Source organism: Alosa sapidissima, chromosome 7 (assembly GCF_018492685.1).
Source record: "Alosa sapidissima isolate fAloSap1 chromosome 7, fAloSap1.pri, whole genome shotgun sequence".
Taxonomy (NCBI): domain Eukaryota; kingdom Metazoa; phylum Chordata; class Actinopteri; order Clupeiformes; family Clupeidae; genus Alosa; species Alosa sapidissima.
In genome coordinates, this window is record NC_055963.1 from 4926376 (window position 1) to 4946008 (window position 19633).

Here is a 19633-nt window from a genome sequence, read left to right on the forward strand (position 1 = left end):
CTCCTGTGTGATCATTGGGTGGGTCTGCATGTCTTGTACACACACACACTCCATAGGGCTCTGATGCTATTTGGAAAATGTGTCCAGGAGTGGAGTGCTGCCATAATTTTGCTTAAAAATGGACGAAAGGCTTTATAGAATGATTTCCTGTTTGTATGAAGAGTGAAGTCAGTCCCATAACCCAAGGGCAATGATGAAGTCTAATGCATTTGAACAGTACCTTCAAATAAGATGTCCCTGCCTAAGGTCCCATCCAGTTAATTAGAGGGCAAATGCGCACATTACTTTCCTGCTTGGTGCCGAGGGTAAATGTCGGCCTCCTACTCTAAATTAATTTTATTTCAGAATGTGCATGGCTGACCACGTGCACATCAGAGAGTTTTACATTTCTAGGGATCAAACAAATATTGTTTTAAGTGGACAGGGGGGCCCTATCTGGTTAGTGCTATCAATAACAGGCTAAGCTCTGGTCAAACTGCATTAACTGATTTTATTTTACGGAACTGAGCTTAATGTGTAGAATTAATTAGGCCCACTACAACACGGACTGGTGTGCTGCACTGCGCAGGCTTTGGCGTGCTGCGCTTACAGGGTTCAGCCCACTGACCTGCGCGGTCCAAATAAAGGCAGTCACGTCGTGTGCTGTAGATAAAATTAACCCGACCCAGTGCCCCTCGGCTCTATACGTGTGACTCAGCGAGATAAGCTAAGAAATACACGTATGCCAAGATAGGCACGTTATGTATCTCCTAATTACAGTAAAAGGCATTTTTTAACAGTCATTGGAATTAACTATAGTCATTAACAGCTTGGGAAATATCTAGTACCATGTTCACTCCGGAAATGACGAAGGCGACAGAGTTTACTTAAGACTGCGGAACGCTAGATCTGCTGGCAGTACACACGTGCTGTTCCACAGGACACTACGGAAGACCTCCTCAGGTCTGAACGACAAATTTTAATCATAAGGCTAAACCATTTGTGCCCAAGCCTGCCAACGGAAGAACCTCAACTGACTACACGTCGGACAATAGTACGAGACCCTTCACGGTCGACTTGGGAGCGGAGTAACAAGGACATTCTAGCCCGCTGTTACTGCGCAGCAACAGAAGGCTGTCGTTCCGTAAGCTAACATTAATTTACGTCTCGTCTACACGCCTCCAGAAGCAGGAGTCGGACATTGTGCTATATAATAAATTGTCTCCAAATCATCATGGCTGACTACTTAATTAGTGGACAAACAGGATACGTGCCTGAAGATGGTTTGACGGGACAGCAACTTTTCAATTGTGGAGACGGTCTTACTTACAAGTAAGTGTAACGTTACGTTAACGTGCACGGGCCTAGTGCACAGTCACACTCCTGGAATGCGGTCACACAAAAGTACGAATGTTATTTTGGCAACATATTGCCCTCTGCTAACTAACTAGGTCACTGCAGCTTTTTAATTTTTTGCTTGAGTCAAACTATCAGTGACGAGTCCATCGGTTTCTTTAGGATGGCGTCTGCATAATGTGCAGCAACAGTTCTATGCAGTAAAGTGAGAGAACATCATGTTTCAGGGGAATAATAAGATGTCGTCATTAATAACTTAATATTTCTCCTAATAACAATGAATTTTTCCGTAACTGTCAGTGTCGTCCAGTGATTGGCTCACGTTCTTTGAACAAGGATGACTGAAGCTGAGCCATGTAAATTACGTTAAGTTTGATCTCAGTATTATTTTAGACTATTAACGTAAGTCAGATCCACTTTCCCGAGCAATGTAGGGGGTTGCCGACTTAACTAAAGCATGGCAACGTGGTCTAATGTCCAACCAGGGGCACTGTTTACTGCTGTTGTAGTGTAGATTTTTGCCATGCGTATCTATTTTTAGCCTCATGACCAAAGATTCTAGAGCGCTCCGTTACAGAAATATTGGCCAAACTCCTACTTCATAACGATGGACTCTAAGCAACATTACACAGTTCCTTATGCAATAAGGGCTTTATACTGTCCTTAAAATGATCTCTGCCCTTCTTATTAATATCAATAGCTGGGTTAGATGTAGAAACTATGTTTCTTTTTCTTCCAGTGACTTCCTGATTCTCCCAGGATATATTGACTTCACCGCAGACCAGGTGGTGAGTACAGTAACTGTCTGTTTTGCATGGCGATATAGAATTGTTTATGGTGCAGCCATGGCACAGTTAAGATTGGACTCTCTTCACAGGATCTGACTTCTGCTCTGACCAAACTCATCACTTTGAAAACGCCTCTGGTGTCAACGCCTATGGACACTGTCACTGAGTCCGGAATGGCGATTGCCATGGCTGTAAGCAAGCCCAAGACTACCGTATATTCATTTTAATCATACAGCATGGAGCATGAAGTCTTTGGTTGGTTTACTGTTGTGTTTCGTTCTCTTCAGCTCACAGGGGGCATTGGCTTCATCCACCATAACTGCACTCCAGAATTCCAAGCCAATGAAGTGCGCAAGGTCAAGGTATGAGTCACACTCTGGTCTTTGCTTTGCTCTGTTGCAACTTCTCTCTAGACTTAGTTGTCTGTTTGCATGTGCGTAATCAAGCTTGTCTTTCAAACTTATTCAACCTCTCCACCTCCTTTCCCTGTAGGCTTCTACCACTGTTTTTTTTATAGCTGCAGCTACCAGCTGGGTCTCTCTCTCTCTCTCCCCCCCACTCTCTCTGTCTCTCCCATTCTCTCTGTCTCTTTCTCTCACTCAGTTCATCACCCTCTACTCTTGTATCTGTTTCTCTGCCTGCTGGCTTTTCACGAGACTCCCTGTAGCAAAGCGTAGGCCTGATGAGTGGCCACCCTTCTCGTATGTGAAACTGTCCCGGCTCCCCTTCCCTCTGCTGTTGACCTCTCCTGCCCCCTTCCTCCTCTCACCTGTTGTTGTGGCCCTCGCTTGCCCCCCCCCCCCCCCCCCCCCCTCCCCTTCAGAGGTACGAGCAGGGCTTCATTACGGACCCGGTGGTGATGAGCCCAAACGAGCACGTGCGGGACGTCTTCCAGGCCAAGGCACGCCACGGCTTCTGCGGCATCCCCATCACAGACAACGGGCAGATGGGCGGGCGCCTGGTGGGCATCATCTCCTCACGGGACATCGACTTCCTCAAGGAGGAGGAGCACGACTTGCCCCTCAGCGAGGTTGGTGGGCCTGCCAATGGGTGGTGGACTGTAGTGCACTGCTAGATGAAAAACATTTTCATTTCTGATTAACCAGACCCCATCTCCACCTTTGACCATCTCTCTCTCTCTCTCTCTCTCTCTCCCCCCCTCTCTCTCTTTCCCCCCTCTCTCTCCCCCTCTCTCTCCCTCTCTCTCTTTCTTTCTTTCTTTCTTTCTTTCTCTCTTCTCTCTCTCTCTCTCTCTCTCTCTCTCTCTCTCTCTCTCTCTCTCTCTCTGTCTCTCTCTCTCCCTCTCCAGGTCATGACCAAGCTGGAGGATTTGGTGGTAGCTCCAGCAGGAGTGACTCTGAAAGAGGCCAATGAGATCCTACAGAGGAGCAAGAAAGGTGGGTGTGGGCGGGTTCAGCGTTTTGTCATTCAGATGAAGTACCAGTAAAGTGTATTCTGATAGCAGTAACAAATTGGTCATAAAATAATTAGGGGGCATTAGGGTGCCATTATTGTTGATGCACTCAACAGGGTAAAATAATAATTAGTTAATGATCTAAGTAATGCAGAAATGCAATGAGGTCAGCAGCACAAGTAGTTGATGCTTCACATGAGGTCAGACATATAAGTGTGTAAACTGTGTAGTGAAAGTTGAACCAACATGTGATCACATTTCCAGATGCATGCCAAATATATGACTTTCCTCCGAACAGTCAGAGGTCTCTACAGGGTCAGTTGGGTTTGCTGCAGAGGTGACCGGTTGTGTGTGTGTGTGTGTGTGTGTGTGTGTGTGTGCGCGTTGGTCTGTTAAGGTTGTTTGTGTGGGCAGGTGTGTGTGTGCTTTGTGAAGTTTGCTAAGTTCACAGGAGCTTCTAACAAAGACACAAAAGTACCAGTGTCTCCTCAAAACCCGGCTTTCAGTGATGTGTTTTCTGTTGCTATGGTGACTAACATATGAACAAGCTGCTCTGCGATGAGCATTGAGAGTAGTGTGTGCAGTTAAAAAATTCATTTTCTGATTGCACTTAAAATTCTATATTTAGATACAGCCTACAGTCTAGTCAGATGTTGATCCAAGACGCCGGCTTTTTGCCCTTTCCTCCAGTATCCCACAATGCTCCTCCAACCGCTACAGCCCTGTGCTCTGCGTTGTGTTGCTGGTAAACTTGCCGATTTGGTTTAGTCGGGCATTGCCGGAGGTGTTGATGTATGTCTGGGTGTCTGTGCATGTTAGGCAAGCTGCCCATCGTGAACACAGAGGGTTGCCTGGTGGCCATCATCGCGCGCACAGACCTGAAGAAGAACAGAGACTTCCCGCTGGCCTCCAAAGACTCACGCAAGCAGCTGCTGTGTGGCGCTGCCATCGGGACACACAACGACGACCGCTACCGGCTCGACCTGCTAGTACAGAGTGGCGTGGACGTAGTTGTGTTGGTGAGTGTTTGTGTGTGTGTGTGTTTGAAAAAGGAAGAGAGTACAGTAATTTCCTGTGTATTAGCCGCATTGTGTATAAACCGCAGGACCGTGTTTTATGCAAGTTCAAGAAACAAAACCATATTAATACCATATTTACTGCCCCCATGTATTCACCTCATAGCTGAAGACATGAATATATAACCCTTGGCTAATAGTTGGGGAATTAGGGTATAGTAGTACGAGTGTTCTTAGAGGTCCACAACGCCTAGCGTCATGTACTAGTGTCCGTGGGAATCGGGACAGAAGGAACATTGGAGCACGCCACACGAAAATACATCTTTGGGAAGTATTCATCATGTGGGTGTTGTTGGATTTACAACACGGTTACAACGTTTACTTAACTTTATGCGTTGAAACTAAGACCAGCATTATTAACATTTCCCGATTCCCACTGACACTAGTAAATGACGCTAGGCGTTGTGGACTTCAGCAGCCAATGAGAATTGGACTTCAGCCCCTGAATTTTCTGATTGGTTGATGAATTGTGGAACAAACGTAACGTTGTCAACAGTTTTGAGCGAGCACACAGACGAAGTTGAGCGAGCGCGACAGATCTCCTGAGCTAGCGGAGGAACAGTTTATGTGAGCACATACAGTGAAATTGAAAGAAAGGGGGCTGATGTTGCACATACATATTGATATTAGCAAAGAGGCAAAGACATTTGTGGAGCACAACATGGATTCCTGTTTGCTCAACTACAAGTTTTTGTGTGCTTCATTTTTTGTGAGTTTCATTTTTCCTCAAAATATAATTTGTGTGCTCGCTCAATATAATTTGTGTGCTCACTCAAAATATTTTTCTGCGCTCCTATTGGTCGCTCATGAAAGTGGAACAAATGGAACTCCATATAAAATTAGAGGAGTGTTGACGCTGCAGTTCAGCACGTGCGTTTGTGCGTCTTGACATACATGCTGGACGTGACATTGGTGGTGTGGCTGCATCGTTGATTCTGCTTTTGAGTTCGACGTTCGAGTTGAGATGTAAAATCGAAATGGTGACAGCCCCTAGTTCTTATGTTGTGGTTTAGCATCTTATTTTTCTCCTATTCACTCTGTTCCATCCTTCTCTCCCTAGGACTCCTCTCAGGGCAACTCTATCTTTCAGATAAACATGATCAAATACATCAAAGAGAAGTACCCCACCGTACAGGTCATCGGAGGCAATGGTAAGCACATTTTGTGAACGAGTTAATTGATTGGATTCGACATTCAAAGTCAAATTTAATCAGGGATTAACAATTCTGTATGGTCCAACATGCTTCACCAGTTCTGTACTTTATTATAGATTGACAGTGCAAGTGTATACATACATCAGTGACACACACACACACACACCATTCATGGAGCAGGTGTGAGATGGATGTGTGTGTTCAGTCTCTCTGTGTTGTGGTGTGTCCAGTGGTGACGGCGGCGCAGGCCAAGAACCTGATCGACGCCGGAGCGGACGCCCTGAGAGTAGGCATGGGCAGCGGCTCCATCTGCATCACTCAGGAAGGTTAGTGCAACAACAACACACGCACACGCACATACACACACGCACGCCACTGCAGCCACACACACACACACACACACACACCACTGCAGCCACACACACACACACACACGCCACTGCAGCCACACACACACACGCACGCCACTGCAGCCACACACACACACACACACACACACGCACGCACGCACGCCACTGCAGCCACACACACACACACACACACACACACACACCACTGCAGCCACACACACACACGCACGCGCACGCCACTGCAGCCACACACACACACACACACACACACACACCACTGCAGCCACACACACACACACGCACGCGCACGCCACTGCAGCCACACACACACACACACACGCATACCACTGCAGCCACACACACACACACACACACACACACACACACACACACACACACGCACGCACGCCACTGCAGCCACACACACATACACACCACTGCAGCCACACACACACACGCCACTGCAGTCACACACACACAAACACACAAACACACACACACACACACACACACGCCACAGCAGCCACACAAACACACACGCCATCGCAGCCACACACTCACATCACCACTCCATGCCCTTCACAATACTTTATTTCCGCCTTTATGTTGATCACAATATAAAAAACAAACAAATGGGTACCTGTAAATCTGACACTGGAATGAACACAATGGGGTTTTGATGCGTTAACAATGCTGAACTGTTGTTGTCTTATGTATCATTCATCCAAACAAATAGTCTTGAAATGATATTAAATTGTATGGGTATGTGCTAGCCTGTATTAATATGAAATGATGAATATTGCAGTTCAACTCCCAGTGCTCGTATTTAGACACAGGTGAGTGGGACAGGTGCTCACAAGGCTGGTAGTGGGCTACACATGGGCTAAAGTGTGGGCTTGATAGGGTAGTGGGCTACACATGGGCTAAAGTGTGGGCTTGATGGGGTAGTGGGCTACACATGGGCTAAAGTGTGGGCTTGATGGGGTAGTGGGCTACACATGGGCTAAAGTGTGGGCTTGATGGGGTAGTGGGCTACACATGGGCTAAAGTGTGGGCTTGATGGGATGCTGTATTTGGGCTTAGTAGGAGAGGACCATCATTGTCAACTACTGAGAACTGACTGCGTTCATCTATTTACCATATAAACCCTCTAGTAAGTCTGATAATAGGACTGCCTTGTGCCCTTGCACATGGATGAGGTAATGGTGATGCAAAAGAGGAGTTTGGCCTTCGAGGTCTTTCTTTCTCCCATCTCCCATCTCCCATCCCTGACTGTGTCCCTGTGTTGGTGGTGTTCAAGATGCTGCATCGTGTGTGCGCTATAAGCAGTAGTGTGGTTTTTCTACTATGTTTCGGGCGGCCTGTCATTCTCCATTTTGTCAGTTCTTTTTTTTTTTTGCTATCCTCCAGCTGAATGAGCTCCTGCCACACTCATTCCATATGTAGTCAGAGCACCTTACCTTACCTTACTAGAGAATCACAGGCTCAGCTCCTGCCACACTCATTCCATATGTAGTCAGAGCACCTTACCTTACCTTACTAGAGAATCACAGGCTCAGCTCCTGCCACACTCATTCCATATGTAGTCAGAGCACCTTACCTTACCTTACTAGAGAATCACAGGCTCAGCTCCTGCCACACTCATTCCATATGTAGTCAGAGCACCTTACCTTACCTTACTAGAGAATCACAGGCTCAGCTCCTGCCACACTCATTCCATATGTAGTCAGAGCACCTTACCTTACCTTACTAGAGAATCACAGGCTCAGCTCCTGCCACACTCATTCCATATGTAGTCAGAGCACCTTACCTTACCTTACTAGAGAATCACAGGCTCAGCTCCTGCCACACTCATTCCATATGTAGTCAGAGCACCTTACCTTACCTTACTAGAGAATCACAGGCTCAGCTCCTGCCACACTCATTCCATATGTAGTCAGAGCACCTTACCTTACCTTACTAGAGAATCACAGGCTCAGCTCCTGCCACACTCATTCCATATGTAGTCAGAGCACCTTACCTTACCTTACTAGAGAATCACAGGCTCAGCTCCTGCCACACTCATTCCATATGTAGTCAGAGCACCTTACCTTACCTTACTAGAGAATCACAGGCTCAGCTCCTGCCACACTCATTCCATATGTAGTCAGAGCACCTTACCTTACCTTACTAGAGAATCACAGGCTCAGCTCCTGCCACACTCATTCCATATGTAGTCAGAGCACCTTACCTTACCTTACTAGAGAATCACAGGCTCAGCTCCTGCCACACTCATTCCATATGTAGTCAGAGCACCTTACCTTACCTTACTAGAGAATCACAGGCTCAGCTCCTGCCACACTCATTCCATATGTAGTCAGAGCACCTTACCTTACCTTACTAGAGAATCACAGGCTCAGCTCCTGCCACACTCATTCCATATGTAGTCAGAGCACCTTACCTTACCTTACTAGAGAATCACAGGCTCAGCTCCTGCCACACTCATTCCATATGTAGTCAGAGCACCTTACCTTACCTTACTAGAGAATCACAGGCTCAGCTCCTGCCACACTCATTCCATATGTAGTCAGAGCACCTTACCTTACCTTACTAGAGAATCACAGGCTCAGCTCCTGCCACACTCATTCCATATGTAGTCAGAGCACCTTACCTTACCTTACTAGAGAATCACAGGCTCAGCTCCTGCCACACTCATTCCATATGTAGTCAGAGCACCTTACCTTACCTTACTAGAGAATCACAGGCTCAGCTCCTGCCACACTCATTCCATATGTAGTCAGAGCACCTTACCTTACCTTACTAGAGAATCACAGGCTCAGCTCCTGCCACACTCATTCCATATGTAGTCAGAGCACCTTACCTTACCTTACTAGAGAATCACAGGCTCAGCTCCTGCCACACTCATTCCATATGTAGTCAGAGCACCTTACCTTACCTTACTAGAGAATCACAGGCTCAGCTCCTGCCACACTCATTCCATATGTAGTCAGAGCACCTTACCTTACCTTACTAGAGAATCACAGGCTCAGCTCCTGCCACACTCATTCCATATGTAGTCAGAGCACCTTACCTTACCTTACTAGAGAATCACAGGCTCAGCTCCTGCCACACTCATTCCATATGTAGTCAGAGCACCTTACCTTACCTTACTAGAGAATCACAGGCTCAGCTCCTGCCACACTCATTCCATATGTAGTCAGAGCACCTTACCTTACCTTACTAGAGAATCACAGGCTCAGCTCCTGCCACACTCATTCCATATGTAGTCAGAGCACCTTACCTTACCTTACTAGAGAATCACAGGCTCAGCTCCTGCCACACTCATTCCATATGTAGTCAGAGCACCTTACCTTACCTTACTAGAGAATCACAGGCTCAGCTCCTGCCACACTCATTCCATATGTAGTCAGAGCACCTTACCTTACCTTACTAGAGAATCACAGGCTCAGCTCCTGCCACACTCATTCCATATGTAGTCAGAGCACCTTACCTTACCTTACTAGAGAATCACAGGCTCAGCTCCTGCCACACTCATTCCATATGTAGTCAGAGCACCTTACCTTACCTTACTAGAGAATCACAGGCTCAGCTCCTGCCACACTCATTCCATATGTAGTCAGAGCACCTTACCTTACCTTACTAGAGAATCACAGGCTCAGCTCCTGCCACACTCATTCCATATGTAGTCAGAGCACCTTACCTTACCTTACTAGAGAATCACAGGCTCAGCTCCTGCCACACTCATTCCATATGTAGTCAGAGCACCTTACCTTACCTTACTAGAGAATCACAGGCTCAGCTCCTGCCACACTCATTCCATATGTAGTCAGAGCACCTTACCTTACCTTACTAGAGAATCACAGGCTCAGCTCCTGCCACACTCATTCCATATGTAGTCAGAGCACCTTACCTTACCTTACTAGAGAATCACAGGCTCAGCTCCTGCCACACTCATTCCATATGTAGTCAGAGCACCTTACCTTACCTTACTAGAGAATCACAGGCTCAGCTCCTGCCACACTCATTCCATATGTAGTCAGAGCACCTTACCTTACCTTACTAGAGAATCACAGGCTCAGCTCCTGCCACACTCATTCCATATGTAGTCAGAGCACCTTACCTTACCTTACTAGAGAATCACAGGCTCAGCTCCTGCCACACTCATTCCATATGTAGTCAGAGCACCTTACCTTACCTTACTAGAGAATCACAGGCTCAGCTCCTGCCACACTCATTCCATATGTAGTCAGAACACCTTACCTTACTATGCACAGAGAATCACAGGCTCAGCTCCTGCCACAATCATTCCATATGTAGTCTCCTATGGCTGCAGCATGGGAAGTGTGAGGCCTTGTTTGGTATGCTAGGACGGAGATTTGTGCACTGGTAACACAAATGGTGACAAGTTCTATTTAATATTGCCATATCTATTTAGTGCTACTGATGAATTGTAATGTTTGTAAAATTTGATCTCTGTATGTATGTGTATGCCTGAACATTTGAAATAAAAATAAAAACAACCCTTTTTAACATATACACTGCATACTATACAGTCACATTTTCACACCTCAGTGTGAACTTCTGTGTGACACCCCAACTATCAGCCAATCCCACCTCTTCTGCCTTATTGCCCCACCCCTCTGCTAGTGGAGGCACTGAGGCTGTTTTCCCCAGTCCCTGACCAGTGGTCACCTGCCCTCGGGGCTGCTCTGACCTCTGAGCAGGATAAACACACATGCTGTGGAATGATAAACACACATGCTGTGTGAATTATGATAAGCTAGGCTAAATAGTGTCACACTGAGTTATTGCACGTACAGAGAAAGAGAAAGTCTTAGGTAGATGACAAATAAGCTTGTTTCTCTTCGTTGGTGTGTTCCTTTACGTTGGGGTAGTTGGCTGCCATTGTATTGATCTAATGAGACCAGAATGGCTTGTTGAAGGTCAGACTCTCGGTGACCAGAGTGCCTTTTAGAGTGCTTAAACGGGGATGCGCAGTGATGGCGAGTGTCCGTGTGTTTGGGGGAATCTACACAGTCCACTCTTCTCTACTGTTCTTAATGTGTCCCTCTTTCACTGTCTCTCACTCTCATTCTTCTCTTGCCTGTTCCCTCTCTCCACTGGTGCCTGCTATCTCCTCCCTGAGCTCCTCTTTCTCCACCTCTGTCCATCTGTGTGTCTTCCGTCTTCCTCTCTCTAGCGCCCCCTACTGTTCCTCCTGAAATAAAGCTCCACAGCCCCAAAACCCCAACTACTGTAACGGGATACTGCAGTAAGTCCCTTATGCTTCTGAGCCCCACCCCTGCAGGGCTCCCATTGGTTTCACTTCCTCACTATGCCCGCTTCCACAGCCTGCTGCATTGATTGGTTGGTTAACGGCTCTGCATCAGTAGAAGTAGACTCTGGTGTTTGGGTTTTTGGGGTTTTGGGTGCTTGTCATTGTCTGACTAACCTGTCAGTCACACCTGGCACCTCCTCTGACTCCTGAACTACACTACCCATAAACCCTCTCTGCCATGCAAGTATATCTATTGAGGATGAATGTGAAGTGAACTTTCTGAATGACCTTCACACCACCCTTAAATGTCACTGATTCAACAGCCAGTGACATTATTCAGTGTACAAAATTAAGAAAATAATCTTAATATTCTACTTAAGTAGTACTTTTTGGCACAATAAGTTTCATCTATTGAGTTGGTGGTCTGAATCAATCCAAAAGACTGACATCTCTCAAATCTGTCGAGCCCTTATATATCAGATATCTGTCTTGGAACTAGCGTGCTGTGAGTCAAAAAAGGTGTCAGCATCTCTGATCATATTCACAAACATTAGCCCTGAAAAAGAAGACCATTCCAGATCTGAAAGGATGCTCCCTTTCACCTTTTTCTGGCCTTGAATTGCGTCCATTCAGCATCTCATTACTTGTCCCCAGTTTAATATATTACAATACTTACCTTATATTACTATTACCTGAATGGGATGTGGTGTGTGATGCTATTGTCCTGATTAAACGCTTTGGCGGTGTGTTAAGGGGCTATCCGATATGGCTCTATCATGCGTTTTGTTGTTCCCACTGCAAACACACTAAGGGTTTGTGCACTAATAGAGTGAGTGCTGCAGCCTGGGCTCTGAGGGAGGCCCTGCTCTCCTCACTCCACTACAAGGCTCTCGGACGGCACAGCATGGACCACCTGTGTGCTGCTTGTGTGGCTTCACCATGACCCTGCTGAGCCTGAGGGAGTGTGTGTGTGTGTGTGTGTGTATAGAGGGGTGTGTATGTAATGAGGATGTTTATGCATGCGAGAAGGAAGTATGAAGGGAATCACATGACATTACATTACATTACATTACATTACATTACATTTGGCTGACGCATTTTAACCAAAGCGACTTACAACATGGTAAACAGTTTAAAGCTTTTTAAAAAAACAAATCTCACACCAATTCTAGAGCAATTTAAAACAATTTAAAAGTTAGAGTACAGTAAGAATAAGCGCATCAGTGAGTGCTGTTTTTATACAGTCAAGTGTCAGTTCTATGTCAGGTGATAAGTGCTAGAATTAGCAAGGATATTTGTAAGTATGGCTATGAAAGGAGATATTCTCTGAAGAGCTGGGTCTTCAGGAGGTTTTTGAAGCTGGAGAGAGATGTCCCTTCTCTAGTAGGAACTGGTAGCTCATTCTACCAACGAGGAACAACAGATGAGGAAAAGTTTGGAGAACAATATGCTAGAGATCTGTCTCCTTGACATTTTACTAAACTAGTTTATGTCAACAGTATGTAAGTAATGTAAGAGAATGATTGGTAGAAGCAAAACCTAGTGTCTTTTTGATGGGCTCTGTTGCACCGGCATTCTCAAACCCATGCCATTGGTTAGATCATACATTTCATGGATTATGTATTCATATGTAGCCCTTCACCCTTCTGACGATGTTATGTTGATCTTGTGTTAATTAATTCTGTGTGGATTTTGCCCCCCCCCCCCTTTCCCCCTCTGCCCTACAGTGTTGGCATGTGGACGACCACAGGCCACAGCAGTGTACAAGGTGGCAGAGTACGCTAGGCGCTTTGGTGTGCCAGTCATCGCTGATGGTGGCATCCAAACAGTCGGCCACATTGCCAAGGCCCTGGCTCTGGGAGCCTCCACAGGTAAGGACACGCGCTCGCTCACCACACATGCCCACGGGCACATTGCCAAGGCCCACACATCCCTAGCCCATGTGCACAAACATGCCACACGCTGAAGGTGGACGTGTTCAGGCCAAACACGCAAAACGAGTATTCAAATCCAGCTTCAGGATATGCTGCAGTGCCCTCTGCTGTCCATTACAGACATTACAGCAAAGCAGGCAAAGCAAAAGAATCATTCTTCTTTCTTTCTCATCATTCAATCATTCTTCACAATCTTTCTTTCTTTCTTTCTTTCTCACCTCATCAATCCTCTCTCTCTCTTTCTCTCTCTCTCTCTCCCTCTCTTTCTCTCTCTCCTCTCTCTCTCTCTCTCTCTCTCTCCCTCTCTTTCACTCTCTCTCTCTCTCTCTCTCTTTCTCTCTCTCCCTCTCTTTCTCTCTCCCCCTCTCTCTCTCTCTCTCCCCCCCCCCCCCTCTCTCTCTCCCCCCCCCCTCTCTCTCTCTCTCTCTCTCTCTCCCACCCCCCCCCCTCTCTCTCTCTCTCTCTCTCTCTCTCTCTCTCTCTCTCTCTCTCTCTCTCTCTCTCTCTCTCTCTCTCTCTCTCTCTCTCTCTCTCTCTCAGTGATGATGGGCTCTCTGCTGGCGGCCACCTCAGAAGCTCCGGGAGAGTACTTCTTCTCTGACGGCATCCGGCTGAAGAAGTACCGTGGCATGGGCTCCCTGGACGCCATGGACAAGAACCTGGGCTCCCAGACCCGCTACTTCAGGTGCCCTCATGCCTCTGCACGGTCTCTCTGGACCTCATAGTCCCCAGCATCTAATCCTATCTAATGTTATTTTCTATATTTCTGATATGTTGCTGATTGGATCATAAACGGCCACAGCAATGAAGAAAAGTGAAAGTGATTGATAATGACTGACTGACTCTATTATTGTGTTACATGCTCCAAATGTAAAGCACTTTGAGCTGCATTCTGTGTATGAAAGGTGCTATACAAATAATGCTTATTATTGTTATATTATTATAATCCGCTAATCCGCTCCCCTCTCTGTGTCCCTCTCAGTGAGTGTGACAAGATCAAAGTGGCTCAGGGGGTATCTGGAGCAGTGCAGGATAAAGGCTCCATCCACAAGTTCGTGCCCTACCTGATCGCCGGCATTCAGCACTCCTGCCAAGACATCGGCTCCAAGAGCCTCACTCAGCTCAGGTATATACACACTCATGCATGTAAAGACCTCATGGTGTGAGTGTGTGAGAGATTGAGTTTGAGTTGATGGTCTGTGTATTGATTGGCAGAGCCATGATGTATTCTGGTGACCTGAAGTTCGAGAAGAGAACCACATCCGCCCAGATGGAGGGAGGTGTCCACAGTTTGCACAGGTAGAGCGGCGTTGACCACACACGTGTGTCCAGCACACCCACACAGCTTCACCTCATCAATCCTCTGAGCCTTATTCCTTTAGATGTCTTATTCTTTATTCTGCTGTGTTTTCCTCCAGCTATGAGAAGCGTCTATACTGAAGAGAAGTCTTGATGTCATCCGCCCTCCTTGCCAATCTACATCCACGCACATACAGATGTTTTCACACACTCCAGCACGAACACACACACACACACACACACCTTTACTTTACAACTTTAACCACCCGCCATCAAAACCTCAACGTCCTTCTGCTGTGGTCTTCCCAGTCTTTCTTCACATGATCAGACCGTGTTTTAGTGTGTGAATGTTTGTGTTTGTATGTGTGTATGTGTGTGTATGCCTGTGAGTTCTCTCTCTCCGTTTGTTTGTTGGAGTGTTCGTTCCAAATGCCTTGTTTTACCAGAGATGTGACCTTGACAAATAAGATTAAATAAGCAAGATTTTTCCACAAATGTTTGTTTTGTCATCATTTGCTCACTTAAACAGTTTTAGAAGCCGTTTGCAAAATCTCAAGCGAATACACTTGAATAGGAGTATGTGAGCGATCAAGACAGTTATTGATTGCACGTCTGTGGGGAGGTGCAAAAAGTGTATAATGTCACAATCAGTGACCAGTGCGGATTTCCCTTTCTGTTTTCTCTGATCTGTGAGTAACTGCCAGACTGCTCTCGAGAGGATATGGCTCCAAAATCACCGGACTTTCCAGATCTACACACACTGGCGCATACACACACATGCACACATACACATATGCACACCTGTACCCACTTAATGAAAGACAGGTGTGGGTGTAAGAAATGTGCTGGGACACATATCCTGTGGTTATCCTATCTCTAAATGAAATCTGAGAGCACACTGCAAAGTCACACCTGATTGTCAGCAGTACATATTACACACACACCCCCAAAGAATGTATTTAATTTTAACCTCTAAAGATAATTTATAATTTGGTTGTATGTCATCTCTTTAGGAAGATTATTCTGTACCAAGAACATTGAACTAAAATAAGAACATAAAATAGAATGAAATTAAAGAAATAATAAAATAAAAAAAATACTTGCTAAGAACTAATGATTTGAATTTGATCGGTCCTAGTCCAATATCTAAGATTATTAGATATAGGGTCACAAACACAACAGAATAGATTGGATGCCCTTTCATGTAAGTGTGGATTACTGACATAGCTCGTCTATCACTAAATTAATCAGAATATTAGTTCTAGTTCTAGTTTGTTGTATAAACAAAAATGTAAAATGCATGTAGAAACAAAAACACATGAATCATGCACATAATTACTAAGACAATTTTCATTTTGATTATTGAAGGCAAGACAGTTGGCCATAAATGCAAAAGTGAATCAGAGTGTGCAATATTGCATAATATTACATTTTTTAATAAGTCATGTTTTACCAGTATACAGAAAAAAGGAAATTTGAATACACTGAATAATCACCAGCGTTTACCCAAATAAAATTAAATTGAACATTTGAATAATTCTGAATAAAAACAGCGATGAAAATGCATCTAAAACAAAAACACTTTGTGACTGGATGTGTATGATTTACTCAACATAATCTGTTTATCATTACATCTTGGTTGAAAAAAAAAAACGGATGAAATGGCATTGACTGCAACAGACAAGCTATTTATGAAGATATTTGATCATTCCTTTGTGTATTAATGATGTGGCTCTAAAACAGAGCATTAGTTGATTTGTTATAGCACAATGAAACAGGCTAATTTAATCCTGGTCTAGTTGTAATATCACAATGAAACAGGCTCATTTAATCCTGGTCTGGGTGTAATATCACAATGAAACAGGCTCATTTAATCCTGGTCTGGGTGTAATCCTTGAAAAAGTCCAAAGTTCCAAAAGCTAGGGGATGAGTACAGAGTTGTAGAATTTGTTTATTTGTTCGACAACCATTTATGAGATATATTATAAGATTTAATAAGAGTTTATCTTGCCGCCCACACATAAACTGAATGTGTGGGTGTGATTAGATAGAGATAGATAGATAGATAGATAGATACTTTATTGATCCCCAGGGGAAATTCAAGGTCTCAGTAGCATACAGACAATACACACACACACTAACAGCAGAAAAAAGTAATTAAAAGTATATATAAAAAACACAACTAAGCAATAAGGACAGTAGAAGATAAAGAATATACTAAATATACTAAAATACAAATTATACTAACTCTAACATACTAACACTTAATCTAAATCAATTCTAAAAACAGTATCCACACAGTGGGTGATTAATCAATCAAGAGGCGCTTGCAATGACTGAGGCAGGGACTGAGCCTGTGATTCTCTGTGCTCTGTGTGAATGAGTGTCATGGTGCAAATGAGTAAGTGCAACAGTGCAAGAATAAAGTCTATATATCTATATATATAACTATATTAAGAAAAGGTATAAGTGTGGCCACAGTTCGGCTGTGGCATGGAGGGAGGGGTTATGCATATGTGCTAATATAGCATAACTTCATGTGTGAACATATTTTTGAGTGTCTTCAATATATATGTATTTTGTTAAAAGTACGTTTTGTTATGATATTTCTTAACATGGTAACTTACAACTTGATGGCACTGCCATATAACTTTAATGGTTGACTGGATATGGTTGACTGTGTGTGTGTGACAGTTGAGTCTGTGATTTGAGGTTGTGTCTGAAGGAGAGCGAGCACAAGAGGAGGGGAGGGGCTGGTCTGGCCAAGTGAAGAAGTGAAAGTGAAAACCAGAGTGGGACAAGTGAAGAGGAAGTGAGCTTGCATAAATAGACAGACTCAAACACTCACATGCAGATCTCCAGCGAACAACACACAAGAGCGCAATGGTGGCATTTTAAGGAGAAGAAGACAGAAAGAGGTAAATCAAGATCTACCTTTTTTACCTCTCTTCATGGGCACTCTTTCATTTTTTTCTCACTCTCAAAAAAATGATCTGTGTCCTCCTTCTTAGTCCCTTGCCTATAATGTCAGTCTTCAAACTGACATTTTTCTCTTTCGTTTTTTCTGGCTCCCCCTCTCCAGCCATACTCCTCTCTTCCTCTCATCCTCTTTTACTTCTGCTTTTTTCTCATCAAAGAGTGCCAATTCTGCCAGAGAAATCCCTTCAAATGAATCCTTTCATCCTGCCCTTCTCCTGTGACTTGCTGCTCCTTTGATGTGTGTGTGTGTGTGTGTGTGTGTGTGTGTGTGTGTGTGTGTGTGTGTGTGTGTGTGTGAGAGTGAGTGAGCGTGCGTGTGTGTGTGTGTGCGTGCGTGCATGTGTAAGTTCATGGGTGTGTAGCCTACCTGACTCTGTTGTAAATGAAGGTGTGCTTTTTCTGATCTCTCTCCTAACTTTCATCCCTCCAAAAGCGACCATTTTTAACTTTCTACCTTTTCTACTCAGACATCTCTCTTTGACATCTCCTCTGGTTAACCCCTCCCTCTCTCATCCTTTCCTGATAGGGAACAGGTTTTTCAAGACTCCTCTAACTGCAGATGAACCAAGATAAATAAACAATATTTTTCCCTTTCCTGGAAGGAGTGACGTCTAAATCAAGTTAATCCAAGGTCAGGACAGGACAGAATGACTGGCACGACCACTGGCATCAGCGACTGGGATGGTAACGGAACCCATAATGCAGCTGGCCTTTGATTGACAGCTGCATATTGATTCCGTTTCCATCACTCCTCGCAAAACGAGGACGTCAGGTGGTTGATTGACATGGCTTGGGTGGTGGAGTGTGTGTTGGAGACTCCATCATGGCTCTAACCTGAAGGATACTGTTCTGGAATGACACGTTTTCTCCCGGATCGCCAGACTAATGATACGCCACCGGGAACTTCGTGTCAGCCAAGAATGGCATCCATATCCATTATCACAAATTATTTTGTGGTTTATTGTTTGTCCATTTTTGGCATTAAGATTACATATATACCACAATATTGAATGCTTGTAATCTGGTGTACTGTACAGATGTACAGTCTTTTAAAATTAAAGTCATTATGTGTAACAACAATTGAACCCAATTGCATCTGTGTATAATGTTAATTTAGGCTGATCACTGTTTGACCTAGAGAACAAAACCAAAGACCACTAGGGGGTTGATATATTACAAGTGTAAAAAGACGAAATGATTCAGTACCTGTGTATTCATTTTTGTCCCCCCCCCTTATCTGATCCCTTTGTTATCAGATATGTTCATGCTGGGGGCAGCTTGTTGTGCAGTGTTGTAAAAACTGGTTTTGGTGAGAGGCTTACATAATTGTGAAACACAAAAATGAGGACAGGTCATGAAGACACTTAAAAAATGGTCTCCTGTTGGCGTACGGTAACATCTTCACACATTATTTTAAAGTTGTTGGGACGTATACAGGCAGACACTGATCTTTTGTTTTCCACAAAAAAGTGAAAAAACAATTATACTCTTCTTCATGAGTCAAAACTGTGGTTCATGAGCAAGAATGCAGTATTTTGGTCATGAAAGTGCATTGCACTTCAGAAAAATCTAGGAGACTAAATGTACACCAAACGCATTCAAATGAAGCCTGGCTGGAACAGGAATAGGGAGGTCCCATGAGGGTGGCCTCAATGGGCCAGGGGGTTCTGTAGCTGATGACATGAAAGAGAGTGTGAGTAGCTTAACAGGCCCTTACAAAATATAACTGCACTATTTGAAGAGCCAACCATTTTCTGAGTAGGCCCATCAAAACGTCAATTGTGGAGGAATTATTTGCCATTCATATGGTTGCACTACATAAAAGCCTACTGTACTTTATTGCGAAATGCAATGTTTTAGACATAAACATATTGTAGGCCCACTGCATTGTACTTCAGAAAAACTGCAGTTACTGTAGTTAGGCTATTTGTTTGTAATGGGAAATTAGGCTTGGCTGGGCTAGGCTGACTTTAATAGGGCTTGTAGGAGAATGTATCTGGCAGCATCTTCAGTCTGATGCCTTAGC

The 19633-nt window shown here is 44.6% G+C and overlaps 1 protein-coding gene and 1 long non-coding RNA gene across 5 annotated transcripts; both read left to right on the forward strand.

The window, feature by feature from the left end:
- The first annotated feature begins 734 nt into the window (after positions 1-734).
- Positions 735-15123, forward strand: impdh2 (IMP (inosine 5'-monophosphate) dehydrogenase 2). 4 transcript variants are annotated; one of them, XM_042098880.1, is made up of 16 exons: positions 735-1311; positions 2075-2123; positions 2213-2314; positions 2411-2485; positions 2947-3153; positions 3433-3520; positions 3802-3852; positions 4357-4556; positions 5674-5764; positions 5998-6093; positions 11318-11389; positions 13123-13266; positions 13870-14014; positions 14312-14455; positions 14545-14628; positions 14748-15123. In XM_042098880.1, exons 1-16 carry the CDS (start codon positions 1214-1216, stop codon positions 14767-14769), a joined length of 1668 nt encoding a protein of 555 aa, XP_041954814.1. In that variant the 5' UTR covers positions 735-1213; the 3' UTR covers positions 14770-15123. The 4 variants fall into 4 exon arrangements, with proteins under 4 accessions (XP_041954814.1, XP_041954816.1, XP_041954817.1 ...); XM_042098882.1 differs by lacking the exon at positions 3802-3852 and having other exon boundaries at positions 740-1311; XM_042098883.1 differs by lacking the exon at positions 11318-11389 and having other exon boundaries at positions 741-1311.
- A 2277-nt stretch (positions 15124-17400) lies between these two features.
- Positions 17401-18692, forward strand: LOC121713886. The gene is made up of 2 exons (XR_006032963.1): positions 17401-17546; positions 18134-18692. It is a non-coding gene; the product is annotated as an uncharacterized LOC121713886 (long non-coding RNA).
- The last annotated feature ends 941 nt before the right edge of the window (positions 18693-19633 follow it).

Excerpts from the sequence above, each read along its gene's own strand:
- impdh2 (XM_042098880.1), top strand. The coding sequence starts at position 1,214 with ATGGCTGACTACTTAATTAGTGGACAAACAGGATACGTGCCTGAAGAT. Across the intron at positions 4,557-5,673 it reads GCGTGGACGTAGTTGTGTTG|GACTCCTCTCAGGGCAACTC; the intron begins GTGAGTGTTTGT and ends TTCTCTCCCTAG. Across the intron at positions 5,765-5,997 it reads ACAGGTCATCGGAGGCAATG|TGGTGACGGCGGCGCAGGCC; the intron begins GTAAGCACATTT and ends TGGTGTGTCCAG.